The sequence below is a fragment of the Patella vulgata genome, chromosome 1, assembly GCF_932274485.2.
Source record: "Patella vulgata chromosome 1, xgPatVulg1.2, whole genome shotgun sequence".
Lineage (NCBI taxonomy): Eukaryota > Metazoa > Mollusca > Gastropoda > Patellidae > Patella > Patella vulgata.
This window is the reverse complement of record NC_065879.2, coordinates 23135670-23151618: the sequence shown is the minus strand read 5'-3', so window position 1 is coordinate 23151618 and position 15949 is coordinate 23135670. Positions and strand designations below refer to the sequence as shown.

At 34.8% G+C, this 15949-nt stretch overlaps 1 protein-coding gene across 1 annotated transcript; it reads left to right on the top strand.

The window, feature by feature from the left end:
* The first annotated feature begins 324 nt into the window (after positions 1–324).
* On the top strand, positions 325–11980 carry LOC126826747 (inactive ubiquitin carboxyl-terminal hydrolase MINDY-4B). Its single transcript, XM_050555806.2, has 14 exons — positions 325–481; positions 1079–1203; positions 1357–1474; positions 2885–2973; positions 3277–3399; positions 4944–5038; positions 5341–5506; positions 6146–6211; positions 6935–7005; positions 7431–7584; positions 8934–9020; positions 9628–9808; positions 10715–10811; positions 11441–11980. Exons 2-14 carry the CDS (start codon positions 1102–1104, stop codon positions 11487–11489), a joined length of 1398 nt encoding a protein of 465 aa, XP_050411763.1. The 5' UTR covers positions 325–481; positions 1079–1101; the 3' UTR covers positions 11490–11980.
* The last annotated feature ends 3969 nt before the right edge of the window (positions 11981–15949 follow it).

Genomic DNA, 15949 nt, shown 5'->3' with positions numbered 1-15949 from the left:
TGGTGTTTATGGGTGAAGTAATTGAAAAGCTTTTTTTAAATCCTGGCTACGCTAGTTTGGGGATTCTGAGTCTTTGTGATCTGATATCAATCAGGCCAGGAAATTAATGAAGAGATCGCGTGGTAGTTATATAATATGTGTATCTTGTGGTTTACAGTTTGTATTTGCGTATCGTTGTGTATGGAGCAGTGCTGAGGTTTGCTGAAGCCCCGTGCCAACTCCTTGATCGTATGCCCTCAAGATTCTAGTATAGGTCCTAGTATATTACTGCTGTCAGATAAGTAGTAGTTCTTAACTTGAATATCCTTAATATATTACAGTGGCCTTTTGAGGGTGAAAGCGAAAACAAGGGCAGTCATACTAGAGGTTTCCTTTGCATTACTTTCAGTTGGGTGGATCCAAATAAATTCTGGACTGACAGTCGATTTACTTGGTTGCTGATAATACATTGCCATCTTGGTTACATATAACTCTGATACAGGTAATTTCAAAACTTTAATTGAGATAAAGCATAGTTCTTTACACTAGGTATTTATAAGATCAGTTCAATAACTTTTGGTGTTTATGGGTGAAGTAATTGAAAAGCTTTTTTTAAATCCTGGCTACGCTAGTTTGGGGATTCTGAGTCTTTGTGATCTGATATCAATCAGGCCAGGAAATTAATGAAGAGATCGCGTGGTAGTTATATAATATGTGTATCTTGTGGTTTACAGTTTGTATTTGCGTATCGTTGTGTATGGAGCAGTGCTGAGGTTTGCTGAAGCCCCGTGCCAACTCCTTGATCGTATGCCCTCAAGATTCTAGTATAGGTCCTAGTATATTACTGCTGTCAGATAACTTTTAATTTCACTCTTTGATTGGGTGCATTTTTGACATGGATACCCGGGGACGTCGCCCCCCCCTCTCTCTCTTCTCTCTCTCTCTCTTCTCTCTCTCTCTGCACGTCACTGGTACGGCACAATGAATTTCTAGATACTAACGGTTTACTCCCTATTTTTGTAATAACTATTATTAAACTGGATAACATGTTATATTTTCTTTATTCCTCTTTTTCATAAAAAAAAATGAATTATCACAGGACGGAAGGTCAGATGACGGAAGATGGCCGATACGGAATTCGATTCTCCTACTGATGCTGCTGAGCAGCTGGCGAAAATATTAAAGTTCTTAGAACAGGACAGTATTCAGTTTAAGGACATCCAGGTGAACGCATTATCATGGTTTTTTAATCACTTATTCCTACAATGGAGTTCCCCAATGTACATTGTGTGGAACAATGAATATTATCGTATTTGCATTATGAAATTTTTAACATGTGTTATTATAATTCATATTTATATACCTATATATTTGCAGAAATCTGAGAAAAGAACTACTAATGATGATAAAAACACCGCGCCTTCAATACCCCAGCCTCAAATCCCCGTCTTAGATTTTGATACTTGGAGAAGGAATAGAAGTAATCTATCTAAAGGTAGGTTCCCATTATCAATATACTTGCATTCTCATATTAATCCGTACAGAAAAGTATAATATAGACCCATATTCACCCAACTGAACGAATGAAAGAATGGTTTAGTTCTGTGTACAACAATGTCATAAGTCGTATAATACCTGAAAGGAACAGACCAGAGAAATACACAAATTCAACCAGCGGTTGCTAGGCAAGATACAGACACATTTTGCAAGAGATGGATAGAGAACAAGCTGAAAACAAAAGTGATTTTTCGTACAATCAGGGGCCATTATCCAGAAAGTTATGGTCTGAAGTGCGCATATATGGAAAGGGGGTGAGTTCTTTGGAACATAAACATATATTTTAAGTTTCATCAAAATCGGATAAAAATTGTGACCTCTAGAGAGTCCACAACCTTTGTATTACACCCTTTTACACAATTTGCGTACAAAGAGCGGCCATTTTTGGGCAGTTTCGCTTCGATTTTCCCGAAATTCGAATTTAACCTTCATCATGGTGGAATGGTGATATATTATTCAAACGGTTTTTGAAATCGGCTAAAAATTGTGACCACTAGAGAATCCACAAGCTGAAAAACACGACTTTTCGTACAAACAGCGGCCATAATCCAGGAAGTTACGGTCCGATATGCGCAAATATCAAATGGGACCACGATCTTTGGATTATAAACACACCTTTCAAGTTTCATCACCATCGAATAGAAATTGTGATTTCTAGAGTGTCCACAACCTTGGTATTACATACCTTTACACTATTTGCGGACAAGGAACTGCCATTTTGTCTGGCAGTTTCGGTCAGATTTTTATGAAATTCGAACTCAACCTTCATTGACGTGTAACGGTGATATATTTAAACGGTTTTATTTTTAAAACTGAATACAAATTTTGACTCCTAGCTGGTCCACAAACTAAAACGCGATTTTTCGTACAATCAAGGGTCATAATTCAGGAAGTTACCATCCGATATGCGCGAATATCGAGCGGTATGAAGATCTAAACGTGTATTTCAAGTTTCATCTAAATCAGATGAAAATTGTCACCCCTAGAGTGTCTACAAGCTAAAGATGTGATTTTTCGTACAATCAGGGGCCATAATCCATGAAGTTATGTTCCGATGCATGCCAATAGCGAAAGGAACCGAGATCCTTGTGAGATAGGCCTATATTTCAAGTTTCGTTAAAATCGGATAAAAATTGTGACCTGTAGAATGTCCACAAACAAATGTGAACGGACGGACAGGGACGACGACAATATACGTCCACATGAAAATAACAAAAAATAAAGATCATATTATTTTATACGATTTCGGGTTTCATTTGCTTGAAAACTTTCAACTATTAAAAAAATGTTCTTTATTATGAATATATTTTTTTAAAACGCTACAATTCTTTAATTTTATCTGTTGTAGAATTCTCGACATATGGTATACAATCTGGTTTTGTTCCTGGTAGAAGAAATATTATTGGAGGGAACCCCATCACTCTGGAAACAGCCCTGGTATCTTTGTTTTTATGCTATTGATATACTCAAATTAATGCTATGGATTTTGGTCATTGTCATATAAAATTAAAAGGTGATCTGTGCCGAATTCGTTGCGATTAGTAGACACGTTATAGATAATAGTTGATGCAGGAAAATTGCACCACTTTCTTTCTGTACTTTTCTAGAAGGCGTTACCATTTATTAACACTTTTCGAAAGAAATTGTGTTTAACATAAAGTTTGGTTTTTTTTAAAAAAAAAAAGATACCTTTTCATTCATGTTCAGATAAATTAAGAGTTTACTTGATTTTTTTTTTAGGAAATTAGAAATATTGTTAATGGCTCAGCCATTCATTCCCTAAGCACTGAATGGAAGAAATCCGCAATCACTTTCTGTTATCTCGACAGCGCTTTTCCTTATGGTCTACAGACGCAAAGAGGGGTAAGTGAACCAAATCACTCTAAGAGTCACTGACGCGGCATTTTTCTATCACCGTTTACTATACCTATTATATTCTGAGAATACAATACGTCTTTAGCGGTCTTCTTGCCTCATTCAGTCAATAATTTGTATCGTGGATTAAGACTAGTAATTATCTCACCATTGACGTGAATGTTAAAAGCATGGGATTGTTTTTACCTATAACATTTTTGCAATGATCTTCATCTTTATAACCACAAAGACCCCAACATGTCACAATCATCTCGTAGAAAATTGTTGAGGGCGGTTGATGGTCTCGATTTTTGTGCGCCTGCTCAAATCGGTAATAGGTTGTGACGTCATTTTCTTCGCCTATTTACGTAATTTATGTCTGTTTACCCCTTGATCCTTCCGCCTCAAAATGATGACAATTTCCCGCGACCGGACAGACAGTGTAAATTCAAACACTTTTCTTTAACTCTAGACTATACAGTCACCAAACATTGCTATGCAAAAAGTATAAAAATGGGAAAAAGAATTGCTAAAAATAAACCTACTTCACGAAATCAGCGGGAACAGACAGTTGATTGTAACACATACAACACACTGAATATATAAATCAGCAATTGAAAGCGTTTCGGAAAAAAACGGTTTTAAGGTTATTAATGCTGATGCATTTTTTCAGGGGTTCACTCAAATCATTCCATAATTCAGCAGCATAGATAAAGCTAAAGGTGCTCGTTCCTGCGATTGTCTTGGTTTTCGGTTTAACAAGTAGGCTACTTGCAGATCAGAGTTCTGGATGGAGGTTTTTTATGTATTCTGGGACAATTTCGCAATTTAATAGTTGAATAGGTCATGGATAAAATCTTGAATGTAATTCAGTTGTTAATTGGGAACCAGTGAAGTTCTTTAAAATTGGAGTGATATTCTCTGATGGTTGCAGTAGTCAATTCTGGATGTTACAAGGGAGTTAACTAGCATCTTCGAGGTTGCATAGTCAATATAGACAATTGTGAAGGTGAAAGTTGACAGATTTGCACAAAGACGTAATGTTATCGGACATATCGCACGCAGAATTGAATTGTACGCCACTATTTCGTACAGACTTAGTGTTCGCTTCAACTACAGTGTCGCCAATTTTCAAAAAATGACTTTTTGTTTAATACTGACATGGTATTTGCTTCCAATTTTAAGTTATTCAGACTTGTCATTATTTAACTTTAGCTTGTATGTACTTAACTGAATAGAAACAATATTAAAATAGTACATATTTTTCTACTTTTGAAATAAATATGTGAACGATCGGGCTTGCTGTACCTTTAAGCAAAACGCAAATACAAGAGAGCAAATAGTAAGATGACTTCCTACATGTATATAAACAATATTTTGAATTAAAACCAATATCAGTAGTTCCGGAAAAGTAAGCATACCAATAAACAATTTAGGATGAAGTTGTAGCTTGATTTATGAAAATGTTTATTTACAGTAGTTTTATAAAAATATAAAATACGAAGATACCAGTCCAAATGACACATATTGTAGATAGATCCTTGTTATTTCAGTGTGGTAGTAAAAGTGTATTATTATGTATACAGGCCTTTTTATTGAAACATCTTTTATTCACCACTGGAGACGAGACAAATCTTTTAGCGACCAGGTAAACATCATTACATATTCCAGTTTTTCCAGTTTTCAGTACGTCTTGGAAAAATAATCCGTTAGAGAATGCAAATCAAAGCCAACATATGTTAAAATTACTCCTTTTACCGTTTGTTGAGGGTTTCGGTAATATAGTTACTACTTCCGTTACTGCATGAACAACGTTTCAAAATCATCTTGAAAACTGTATTGCCACCTACTGTATATTCTAACTGGTCCTGGTGTAGCGTTATTCAATTATATATGTTTTGGGTTTTTTTTTTTAATTTTCGCTACAGCTTTCACAATTAATCCTTTCAGTCCCCTAACACCGAGTGAGTCAGAGAGGAATATGGCGCTAGTTCAAGCTCTGGCTGAAATATTATGGACAGCCGGAGAGAAAGAGAGGTGCTGTATTTGCCTTCATCTTGCTGACGTCTGTTTTGATACTGATTATCGATATAGACCTGATGCTATCACAGAAAGGGTAAACACAGTCAAACAGGAGCTTTCTTGCTATCTTTGAAAATTACCTGCTCACTTGATAATTGTATTGGAGCACGGGCTCTATAGTATTCTGTCGTGTTACTACCCAAGCTCAGAGATCGTTAAAATGTTTAAACTTGAATGTTTACGTTTATTGGTAGAGCTAAAAAAAATAATATAAGCAATTCGATGTACAAGATTTGTTAGCTATGTGATTTCCTCAAAAGGAAACTGGTATCAGGTGTTCTAAAAAGAGTAAGAAAAATCTGGCTTATGGAATATTTTCAAAAATGCACAAAGCGACAATACTTCAATGCAATCTATTGAATCCATAATCATTTGTTGCATTAATTAGCTTTTAATCATACTGATTGTTGGCATATTGGTTGAGAAAGTTTAACGGTTTCATCTCTGGTGCTTGCAATATTCTGGAATAATGCCCATGTCTATATCTTTATAAAAGTCGTTTACTGTATTCAAACGTTGTTTTGGTAGCCGGCCAATGTGTGTGTGTGGATAATGCGGTATGTTTTAATTTCATGCAAATACTGGACGTTGTTGTTTTTTTATAAATTGTTTCTTATAATTTATCATTTTGGTCCACTCTACTAATGTAATATATCTTCTTTCTTAAATCTAGATATATGTCTTTGAATTCGACCAGTTTGAAAGTGCAAAATTATTTTTGAAACGACATATAGATGAGGTAAATTCCTAAATTTAACTCTATTAATATTCAAGCGAGAATTGGTATCAGGTGGTCTAAAAGGAGTAAGACATATTTTTGACTGTATTTGTATTTACATGAACATACATGGTTTTTGGCATCAGAGAAATTGTATAAAATGGCAAACTATAAACGGTGGTTACTGGTATTTGACCAGTGAGCAAACTGCAGCCAACCGTAGGGATCCTTGGCGGTACCGTAATGAAACAGAGGTGATTTGTCCACCGTGTTGAACACCGTAGGTCGCTACGGATGTTTTTAAATATTTTAGACTACCTCGGCAAACCTTAGTAAACTGTGCCAAAAGAGCATTCCGTGGTGACACCGTAACATCACGGTAGACCTTCCGGTAATTCACAGCAGTATTGTGGTGCCACTGTGGTCTTCGGCAGGGTTTACCACGGTAAGCGCCAATTCTACAACGGTGATCTAGGATTCCTCAAGATGGCACCACGATCATCCACAGTTCATCCCGGAACTCCAAGGTTTGCCACGGCTGTACCACACTTTTTGTATGGTGCTGTGACGGTTTGTCGCCACAGAAGACTAACGCAGAGCGAGGGGGCGGTTGAGTTTCTACTTTACTCCCAAAGTTTTCTTTTACTGGGATGTTGAAATACATTGTCGTTTAAACTAATGCACAAGATGTTATTGGAAATTTTACATTTATTTAATTTTTTTTTTTTTTATTTTTTTTTTTAGTTTATGAGATTAAATGGTTGTGGATGTTTGTTGTTTTTATACAGTTTGGTTTTATCACGAACAGTACGAAGGTATTCCTAGTTCTTTACACAAATTCATGTAATCACAAATACCTGTAAACATTTGTGGTTTTTGCAAGTTATCTCTCTGTATTCGGTCATTCAATTGTAGATTACAGTGTAAAAAATATAATATGTACATGTATAAAGATCTTGGAAAACTGTAATACAAATTAAAGATGTGTGAAATTATTAGCAATCTTATTACATAATTAATACAGATTAGGGAATTTGTAGCAGAGTGAAATTACTAGCAATTTCTCAACAGTTTTATTAAAAAAAATTAGGTAATATGGTAAATTTTGACCAATGTTATTACAGAACTAAAAGTTATATGAGAAATATTGATAAAGGAAAGGTATTATGTGTAGTTGAATGTATTAACGGTGTTACTACAGAATTAAGTAATACACGTGGACTTGAATGTATTATTACAGAATTAAGGAAGATATGGGGACTTGCAATCAAGCGAAATTGTTAACAGATATGGAAGATTGTAGTCAGTGTTTAATCAATCTTATTTTGACTGGTCGAGCCGTACAGTATCTACACAATGGCGATATATTGTATGATAAATACGGGGAACTTCTGGTAAGGAAACTTTGGAATCATTTTTTGTGTAACTTGTTTACCGTTAGGATAATCGATTGACGACTAGGACTTTCTGCCATAAATCCTGATATTGTCAAGGTCTACTTCTCAAAGCCGTATTTCCATGTCAGTTGTGTCTATTTTAGTGTAATCTGTGTGCAATATGTGCCAATGGCAATCTGCGCTCAAAATGTACAGTAGTTGTGCATGTAAATGTTTCCCTAGCGCAATTCAAAGATATGGGATGGAAATAAATATCAATGGATGGGTAATTATCCTTCTATGCATTGCATGCGTGCACACTGTAGATAATATTGTAATATGGTATGCCCTAGAGCAAAGCGAAGATACACACACCCACAACAATAGATAATTATCCAGATAGTGCACAATTATGTAGTCCCCAATTATTGTTTGCATAAACTGCCAAATTTCTTCAGTTTCAAATGCCGCCTTTAAACGTTCATCCCAATTTCAAACACGGGCCTAAATGCACAGTGTCGGTTCACTATAAATGTCGCGATTGTCATTTTTAATTTCTATTTTTAATTTGGGATTTTGTAGAATTTTGTAAAGTAATTAATTCCTAATTTTGTAAATTAATTCCTAATTTTGTAAATTAATTCCTAATTTTGTAAATTAATTCCTCATTTTGTAAATTAATTCCTCATTTTGTCAATTAATTCCTAATTTTGTCAATTAATTCCTAATTTTGTAAATTAATTCCTAATTTTGTAAATTAATTCCTAATTTTGTAAATTAATTCTTAATTTTAAACTTTTATTTTTAATTTTGAACTTATGATTTTATATTTTGTATTTTAATTTCCATTTCGAAAAACGATTTCTGTTTCTCTCGACTACCATTCGACAAACATCGACTGATTCTTTGATCATCATCATGTATGTAGGCTCACCTGCAAGCGTCTTACTCACAGGCCTATTACTGTAGAAGATGTAAGTGAACCTGGACGGTCTGACGGTTCTGAATGCAGATTTACAAAATTGAAAACAAATTTACAAAATGAAAAAAATATTTAACAAAATGAAAACATATTTTACAAAATTAGAAATTATTTTTCAAAATTAGAAATAAAAATAGGAAATAAAAAAAAACAACAAAAATAGGTCGTATTTGAACTTCCGTATAATTGCCAGGTTTGTGTGACAAACAAATATCCTAACATTTTCGGTTGCTGCCTTGTATTTGACAGACATTTTGAATCCAATAGGCTGATTCGTGAATCTTGATACCGACTTAAAAATCTTTAGTATTCGGAATTTGGAGAGAATCTAGATTGGGATTATTGACAGTTAAATGGGTATTTAAATTTTCTGTATTGATTACAGTCCAATCCTCTAAATGGAGTGAAAGAAAGAAGTAAAATGGGATTTTTATATTGGAATAAAAGAGAAGAAGACGATCAAAGAACACAGGTAGGATTTGAATAACTCTATTATGCTATTATAAAACACTTCCATTGATGATTATTATTACATGATTATTATTTTTACATAATTCATTGTTATTATTTCATGATTTATCGTTACTATGTATTACATGATTTATTTAGCGCGCATAAATAATAGTAAACAATCATAAACAATAAATATCATATTATCTAAACTATAATAAAGGATATTATTATTCCAAACAAAATGCGTTACAAGAAGTTGGTCAGACGAGTACTGGTTTGAAACCTATTGCTTGATCGAAAGCACAATATTGATCGGAATAGGCACATGGTACCCATTTTTGAGTTTTTATAGACAGTCCATAGAAACTCCTTCAATCAAGTCAGTGGTTCAAGGTTATGAAGACGACAGTGTCCACTCACCTACTGGTCTATCATTGAATTGTATGAATATGACAATGTGATCTTCGCGTTTTATTATGTTTAAAGCACCGAAATAGTCATTTGATCAGATCGACTGGTTCATAAAGCAGCCAGTTAATTTTAAGGTTTTGTCACTCACATTAGTGTCTTTACTGTGCTCAAATTATTGCAATTTATACTATATTTGTAACCGTCGTTCTTTATAGGTTGGAAGTATGTTAAAGACACCAAAATATCCAATATGGCTAACATCAATCAATGATCAGATTGGTCTTTTGTTTTCTACCAATATTGACTTGATAAGTGACTGGAGAACAGAACATCGATTTACATTGCAGTATTACACGGGATTGCCCAGTCACACCAAAACTACAATTTTATCTATTGGTGTGTATATTATACTAATTTAAAATTTAACGTCAAAAGAGGAATCTTAAAGGGTTTTCTTTGTGTCGATTACTGACGGAATTAATGTTCGATTATGGAGTAAATCGACTGTTTGCATATTTGATTCTTGCAATTATTTACAGCTTAAGCGGTTTGACAGCCATGGAATTAATGAAATAAATGATCACTGAATCACGATAGAACAAACAACATTGTCGACTATGGAACCCTTTATTATCGATACATGTAACTAAATTTAATTCTGCGAAAGATGAAACTACAACTATCCTCAAATGTTGATAGCATGAGATACCGTATGATTGTATACCAGACTTTCATTCGATTTATACCAATGGGAATGGTATTCAGTGCTTACGTTTCATTCTGGTATTATCTTGCGCTTTTGTTTATATTTACGCCCATCTTCAATAGAAGGCATTGTTGTAAAACTCGCGGTCGTTGCTTCAGGAACATGATTTACGCCTAGCTCAGTGATTCTCAACCAGTGTGGTTGTGCCGCGAGATCTTCCTAAGTGTGCCGCGAAATTTTGAACAGCACACTAAGAAAATGCGAAAAGCCACCTGATTCCAATTGAGAATTCACTGGTGTCAACTGGTACGTTCGTAGCTGTGTTTTTCTTTATTTAGTTTGAGTCATTCTATGTTTCTATGACTAGTCTGTGTCTACGGTTATATGCAGTCTATGACATGCCATATATTAATTTTGCAAAATTCAGATATTTTTCATATATATTTAGCCAGGTGTGCCGCTAATTTTTCATGTGTTCCAAGGTGTGCCGTTGCCAAAAAAAGGTTGAGAACCACTGGCCTAGCTATTAGGACGCACATTCTTACAATTTGAATCACCAATCTGATTGATGTGCTGTTTAACTTCTGTTTAACCAGATACCCTTCAGTTTAAACGGAGACCACGAACAGCTAGATTAACTGCTAGAGAAGAAGAAAAGAAGGTGCCAGCTTTAGAACAATGTATAAATACCAAGTAGGTTTAAATGGAATCTTAAAACTATATTGAGAGTTACGCCCCGTTTTACTTTCCTTTAAATCATGAAGATGCAGGTTGATACGCAGTTACGCATTATTATAGTTGGTTGTTGAAGGGACACAGGTGGTACATCAATTAAAATTGGGGTTTAATGAATCATTATCTACTTTAAAATGTATTTAATTGAACAATGTTATATTTATATTTAATACATATTTAATGTCACCAAAGTACCGACCTAATTAAGTTAGTTTTTTTGAAGAGCTATCGATTTAAACTCTATCACAACCATTAACAATGTTTATGACATATACATTGAAGTTTAAACTTGGTATCTTAGTGAGGATTTGCAAGATTTAATTTGAAATTAGTATGGAGATCTTTGAATCACTTTGTGTCTTTAAGAATGGTGTAAAATCCCCAAGATTGTTTTTACGTCTTGTGATATAAGCGGCTTGGGTTGTTTCTTAAATAACAAATTAGATTTTACATATACAGAAAAAATATGCCAGGTATTGATAGGTACACAATTAATACAAGCAAGTAGAGAATGTAGTTTGGATCTGGTGGCTATGATAATATGGTGCAGTTGGTGACTTAATTCATGCGTTTCTTTTCTGTTTAAGATGGTATGGTGCCCATATTCACTGGAATGGAACGCTGCCTTATATTTAAATCAAGAAAGGGGAAAATATATTTGAAACTAAGCCCAATGTCTACTAACGAATACTTCGATAATTAAGAGATCTAAAGAACTTGGTATAAGTTGATCAAGGATACCAATTCTCATATTTTAAAGTGACAATAAGGCACATAAACAACAACACAACCCTATATTCAATCCAAGGACAATACTCAAAGTTTCAATTACGTCAAAATGATCAAATCTTCTAATTAACATTTTGACTATATTAATTTCCTACAATTTGATTTGCATTATGAGTTTCTTATATATGTCTACATTTGTGTACGAACAAAGACTCTACGTTCCTTAGTTATGTATACTTATAAGCCAAGACACTAAGTTCATTTATGTCTACCTTTGTGTACGAGCAAAGACACCAAGTTCCTTATTGATGTCTACATTTATGTGTGAGCTAAAACACTAAGTTCCTCAGTTATGTCTATGTATGTGTGGTATTTAAAATGATTATGATAAAAATAAAAGCCCCAACAATAAACAATCAAAAGTATTTAATTAAGTACCAAAAACGAAATTATGCAATTGTACATTGCCATTGGTTTTTATTGATTTTACACAGCCATGTTTATGCAGGATGCCGTGTCTGGCAAGAAACAGCGTCTAATCTTTCGGATGGAACTAAAAACCGAGATCCCGTGCAACGCTCGACAGGACTTCCCTTTGCTTTTGCACCCCTTTTTTTTAAAAAAAAACGAGAGCATCGCTAACGCTGCAATATACGCCAACATTCCAGCTTTGATTGATATGGTACTTTTTAAAATGAAGAGAATGAAATATGAAATGGCAAAGAAGGCTAGGCGTTGGGTTTGTTTTGCCAAATTTACATACAAAATACTAACAAAAAAGTGGGTGTGACACTGCCCCAGGGGGTCGGGGCAAGCACCAAAATAAATAGTTGCTGTCTTTACGGTATAAGGAATAAATATGCAAAGTTCCAAGATGATCCATTCAGAAATGCAGCCTGTAGACGATAAATACAAAAAATGGGTGTGGCTCTGCCCCTGGGGGTTGGATATGGAACAATATAAATAGGTACCAAGTTCCAACATAATCCATTCAGAATTGTAGCCTTCGGGCAATAAAGGCAAAAATTGGGCGTGGCTCTGCCCCTGGGAGTCGGGGCATTCACCAAAATCAATAGTGACGCCCTTAGGCTATAAGGAATACATATTCCAAGTACCAAGTTGATCCATTCAGAATTCCGGCCTGTAAACGATAAACACAAAAATTGGCCGTGGCTCTGCCCCTGGGGGTCGGGACATGCAGTTGTCGTCCTTAGACTATAAGGAATACATATCCCAAGTTCAAAGACAATCCATTAGGAATCGTGGCCTGTATGCAACTCACAGAGACACAAAGAAAAAGTGGGTGTGGCTCTGCCCCTGGGGGTTTGGCAATCACCAAAAAAAATAGGGGCATCCTTAGAGTATGCAAAGTTTCAAAATGATCTGTTAAGAACTGCGCTCTGTAGATGCCAAACAAATAAATACAAGAAATGAGCGTGGCTCTGTCCCAGGGGGTCGGGCATGCACCAAAAAGGAATTCATACGAAATTTTTTCAAGACGATCGATTAAGAATTGTGGCCTGTAGGCGACACACGGACACACAATAAAATGGGCGTGGCTCTGCCCCTGGGGGTTGGGCATGCACCCCAAACGATATGGATGTTCCTTAGGGTACAAAGAATAAGAATGCAAAGTTTCAATATGATACGTTAAGAAATGCGGCCTGTAGACGACCAAAAACAATAGGGACCATCCTTAGGGTATAAGGAATAAGTATGTAAAGTTTCAAGATGATCACACACACACACACACACAGAGGCGACGGCAATATACGTCCACATTATGAATGTGGACGTATAAAAACAACATGTATCCGCCCTTGTTATTCCTTGGATATATATGGATAGCCAGGTATAGTCCTGGATCTGACTATGGTTCTGTAGGAAAGTTTGAGTAAGGAGCATTTCTTTGAAGAAATGTTTAGTAGATAGCTTAGTCAGTATTTTGGACTTGGGTGGACAGTCACCATGTGGTAGGTTATTCCCTATGACGTCATCAAAGATGGCCGCCGACGTTATTCCAATTTTATCCTACCTGCTATAGTTTTCTTTCAATATCTATGAAATAAAGGTCAGAATGAATCTGGCTGTGTGAACTAAAGTGAAAAATATATTTATTAAACTTTTATTAATTTTTCACGAAAATTCAATACCAAATTTTTAAGTGACAACACGAAAAAAGCTCGATAATGTAAAAAAAAAAAAATAAAATAACACTGCAAAATTAATTACAATGGTATAACAATAAAAAATTCGTTGACAATCATACATTTACAAAATGAACAGCAGGATACACTCATTGGATCTGCAAATACAGAACGACTTTGCATATATTAGCCTACACAAACACAAGCACCAATAAAGTCATTGGGATACTTTTGAACATTGAATTGTGGAGCCAGACCATTTTTGGATATTTCAAAGCCAAATTGACATGGTTCTCAATGAATGATTACATTATCAAGACAATGATGTACATGTAGGTAGTTAGTATAAAAATATGATCTTAACAACCGAGCGGTATCTCTCACCCATATTCCAGCACCCAGATTCGAAATGAAATTAGCAGACATATTCCTAGCGCCAATAAAAACCTATCTACATGTATTATATTTATCACAATTATAATTGTTCCCTTTATATTAGAAAATAACATTTTAAGATACCTTCCACGGTACAAACTGGGTGATCTGATGATATATTTGGACTAAAGGCATAATCAAACTAAATTTTTCTTCAAATCCTTCTCAAAACATTGTATTCGCGAGGAAATACCCTACGCAATAAAAAATGTATTAAAAGAAGTCATGTTTGTCAGTTTGTGTCACATGACTTAGCTGACGCGGCACCATCGCGTGCAACCTATGACGTCGCGTATGGGAAGGATAGCGTTTTTATCCCAAATCAAATTGCAAATGGAACCAATAAAGTTTGGTTCAATAATACATATATCAGACAACACCATATTCAAATTCGGCCATGGCGGAATGACGTAATTAACATAATTCAATATGGCGGTCTTCAGTGTGTTTTAGTGCTGGGATAATAACTCTTTTTTTAAATTCTTCAAACACAAATGGTGATAAGAGGCGAAATGTGCTGAAATAACGAATTGGAACAAAAGAAACCCTCTCAAAAATTGTATTTTCGTGATAGCTATTTCGTAAGATGATTTTTAGCTATAAGGTTTTCGATGTCTCTGAATTTAAAGATAAATTTTTTCCAATTGGATATGTCATTTATATGGTTTTCGGTGTCGCTGGGTTTAATTCTGATCTCAAAAATAAAATTCAAGAATACATGATGGCAGAAATGAAATCCTAAACGTCGGAATTTTAATTAATCGTCATTAATTTTTTTACTTCCGTTAGGTATGACATGTACACTATGTCTAATAGCCTAAAGGCTAACGGTTTTAAGGGCGCAGAGTTCAATTTCTATCCACAAAACTAATTATGAATAGCCCAGATGAGGTAAATTTAAAACTATGAATATAGAATCCAATATGGCGATTTTTGTTCTTTTGGATATCCCTTGAAAAATAAAGTTGTCAGAGTTACTGAGTTCAATACGGGGTTCAAAAACTAATTTCCGATAAGATTGTGGTATCATTTAGACCGATAGTAACGACAGGAGACAAAAAAAACAGGCAGAAATGATGAACCTGTAGTTAATGTCGGTCCTAATGATACCACTGGGGGTGGGGGTCCGGTGGTGTTCTCTTCGAATAGGCGCAAAATTTCTTAAGAAAAACTGACTGTAAATTGTGCTTTATAGAGTATATCATGGGGTTTCTAGCTTCTGCACATCTAACTTGCGGCAACCTTAGCAATTCATCAAAAACGACATAAATTCATGATTAAACGGGGACACCAAATTCCGCAAGAACCTAAACTAGTTTTGGGAGCCCTGAAACTACCATACTCTTGTTCAGCCCATCCCTAAAAAGGGAGGGGACAGATGGGATGTTAAAACGTGTTGCAAATTTCTGCGGTACCTGATTACTTTAATCATCAGTAGAAATACGCTATATAAAATAATAATTTGTATATTATTTTACAGCTACAATAACGAAAAAAAAGTATGTTTCCGTTTTATTCAAAAAGCAATTTATTGTCATTTCATATGCTTTAAATTATTATATAAATTAACACCTGGTATATTGATCGAGTATTTTACAGCGACAAGAACGTTTCCGTTTAATCTAAAATTCCAATAAATAATTTATTGTTAGTTTGAGGGGAAAGTGCTACAGGTGGTAGATAATATCTAAATGTTGTTTAAATGCATATTTTCATAAACTTATTATGCAGATAGATGTTAATATGGAAGGTCCGCATGGATATAAAATAATATTTTGTGTGAAA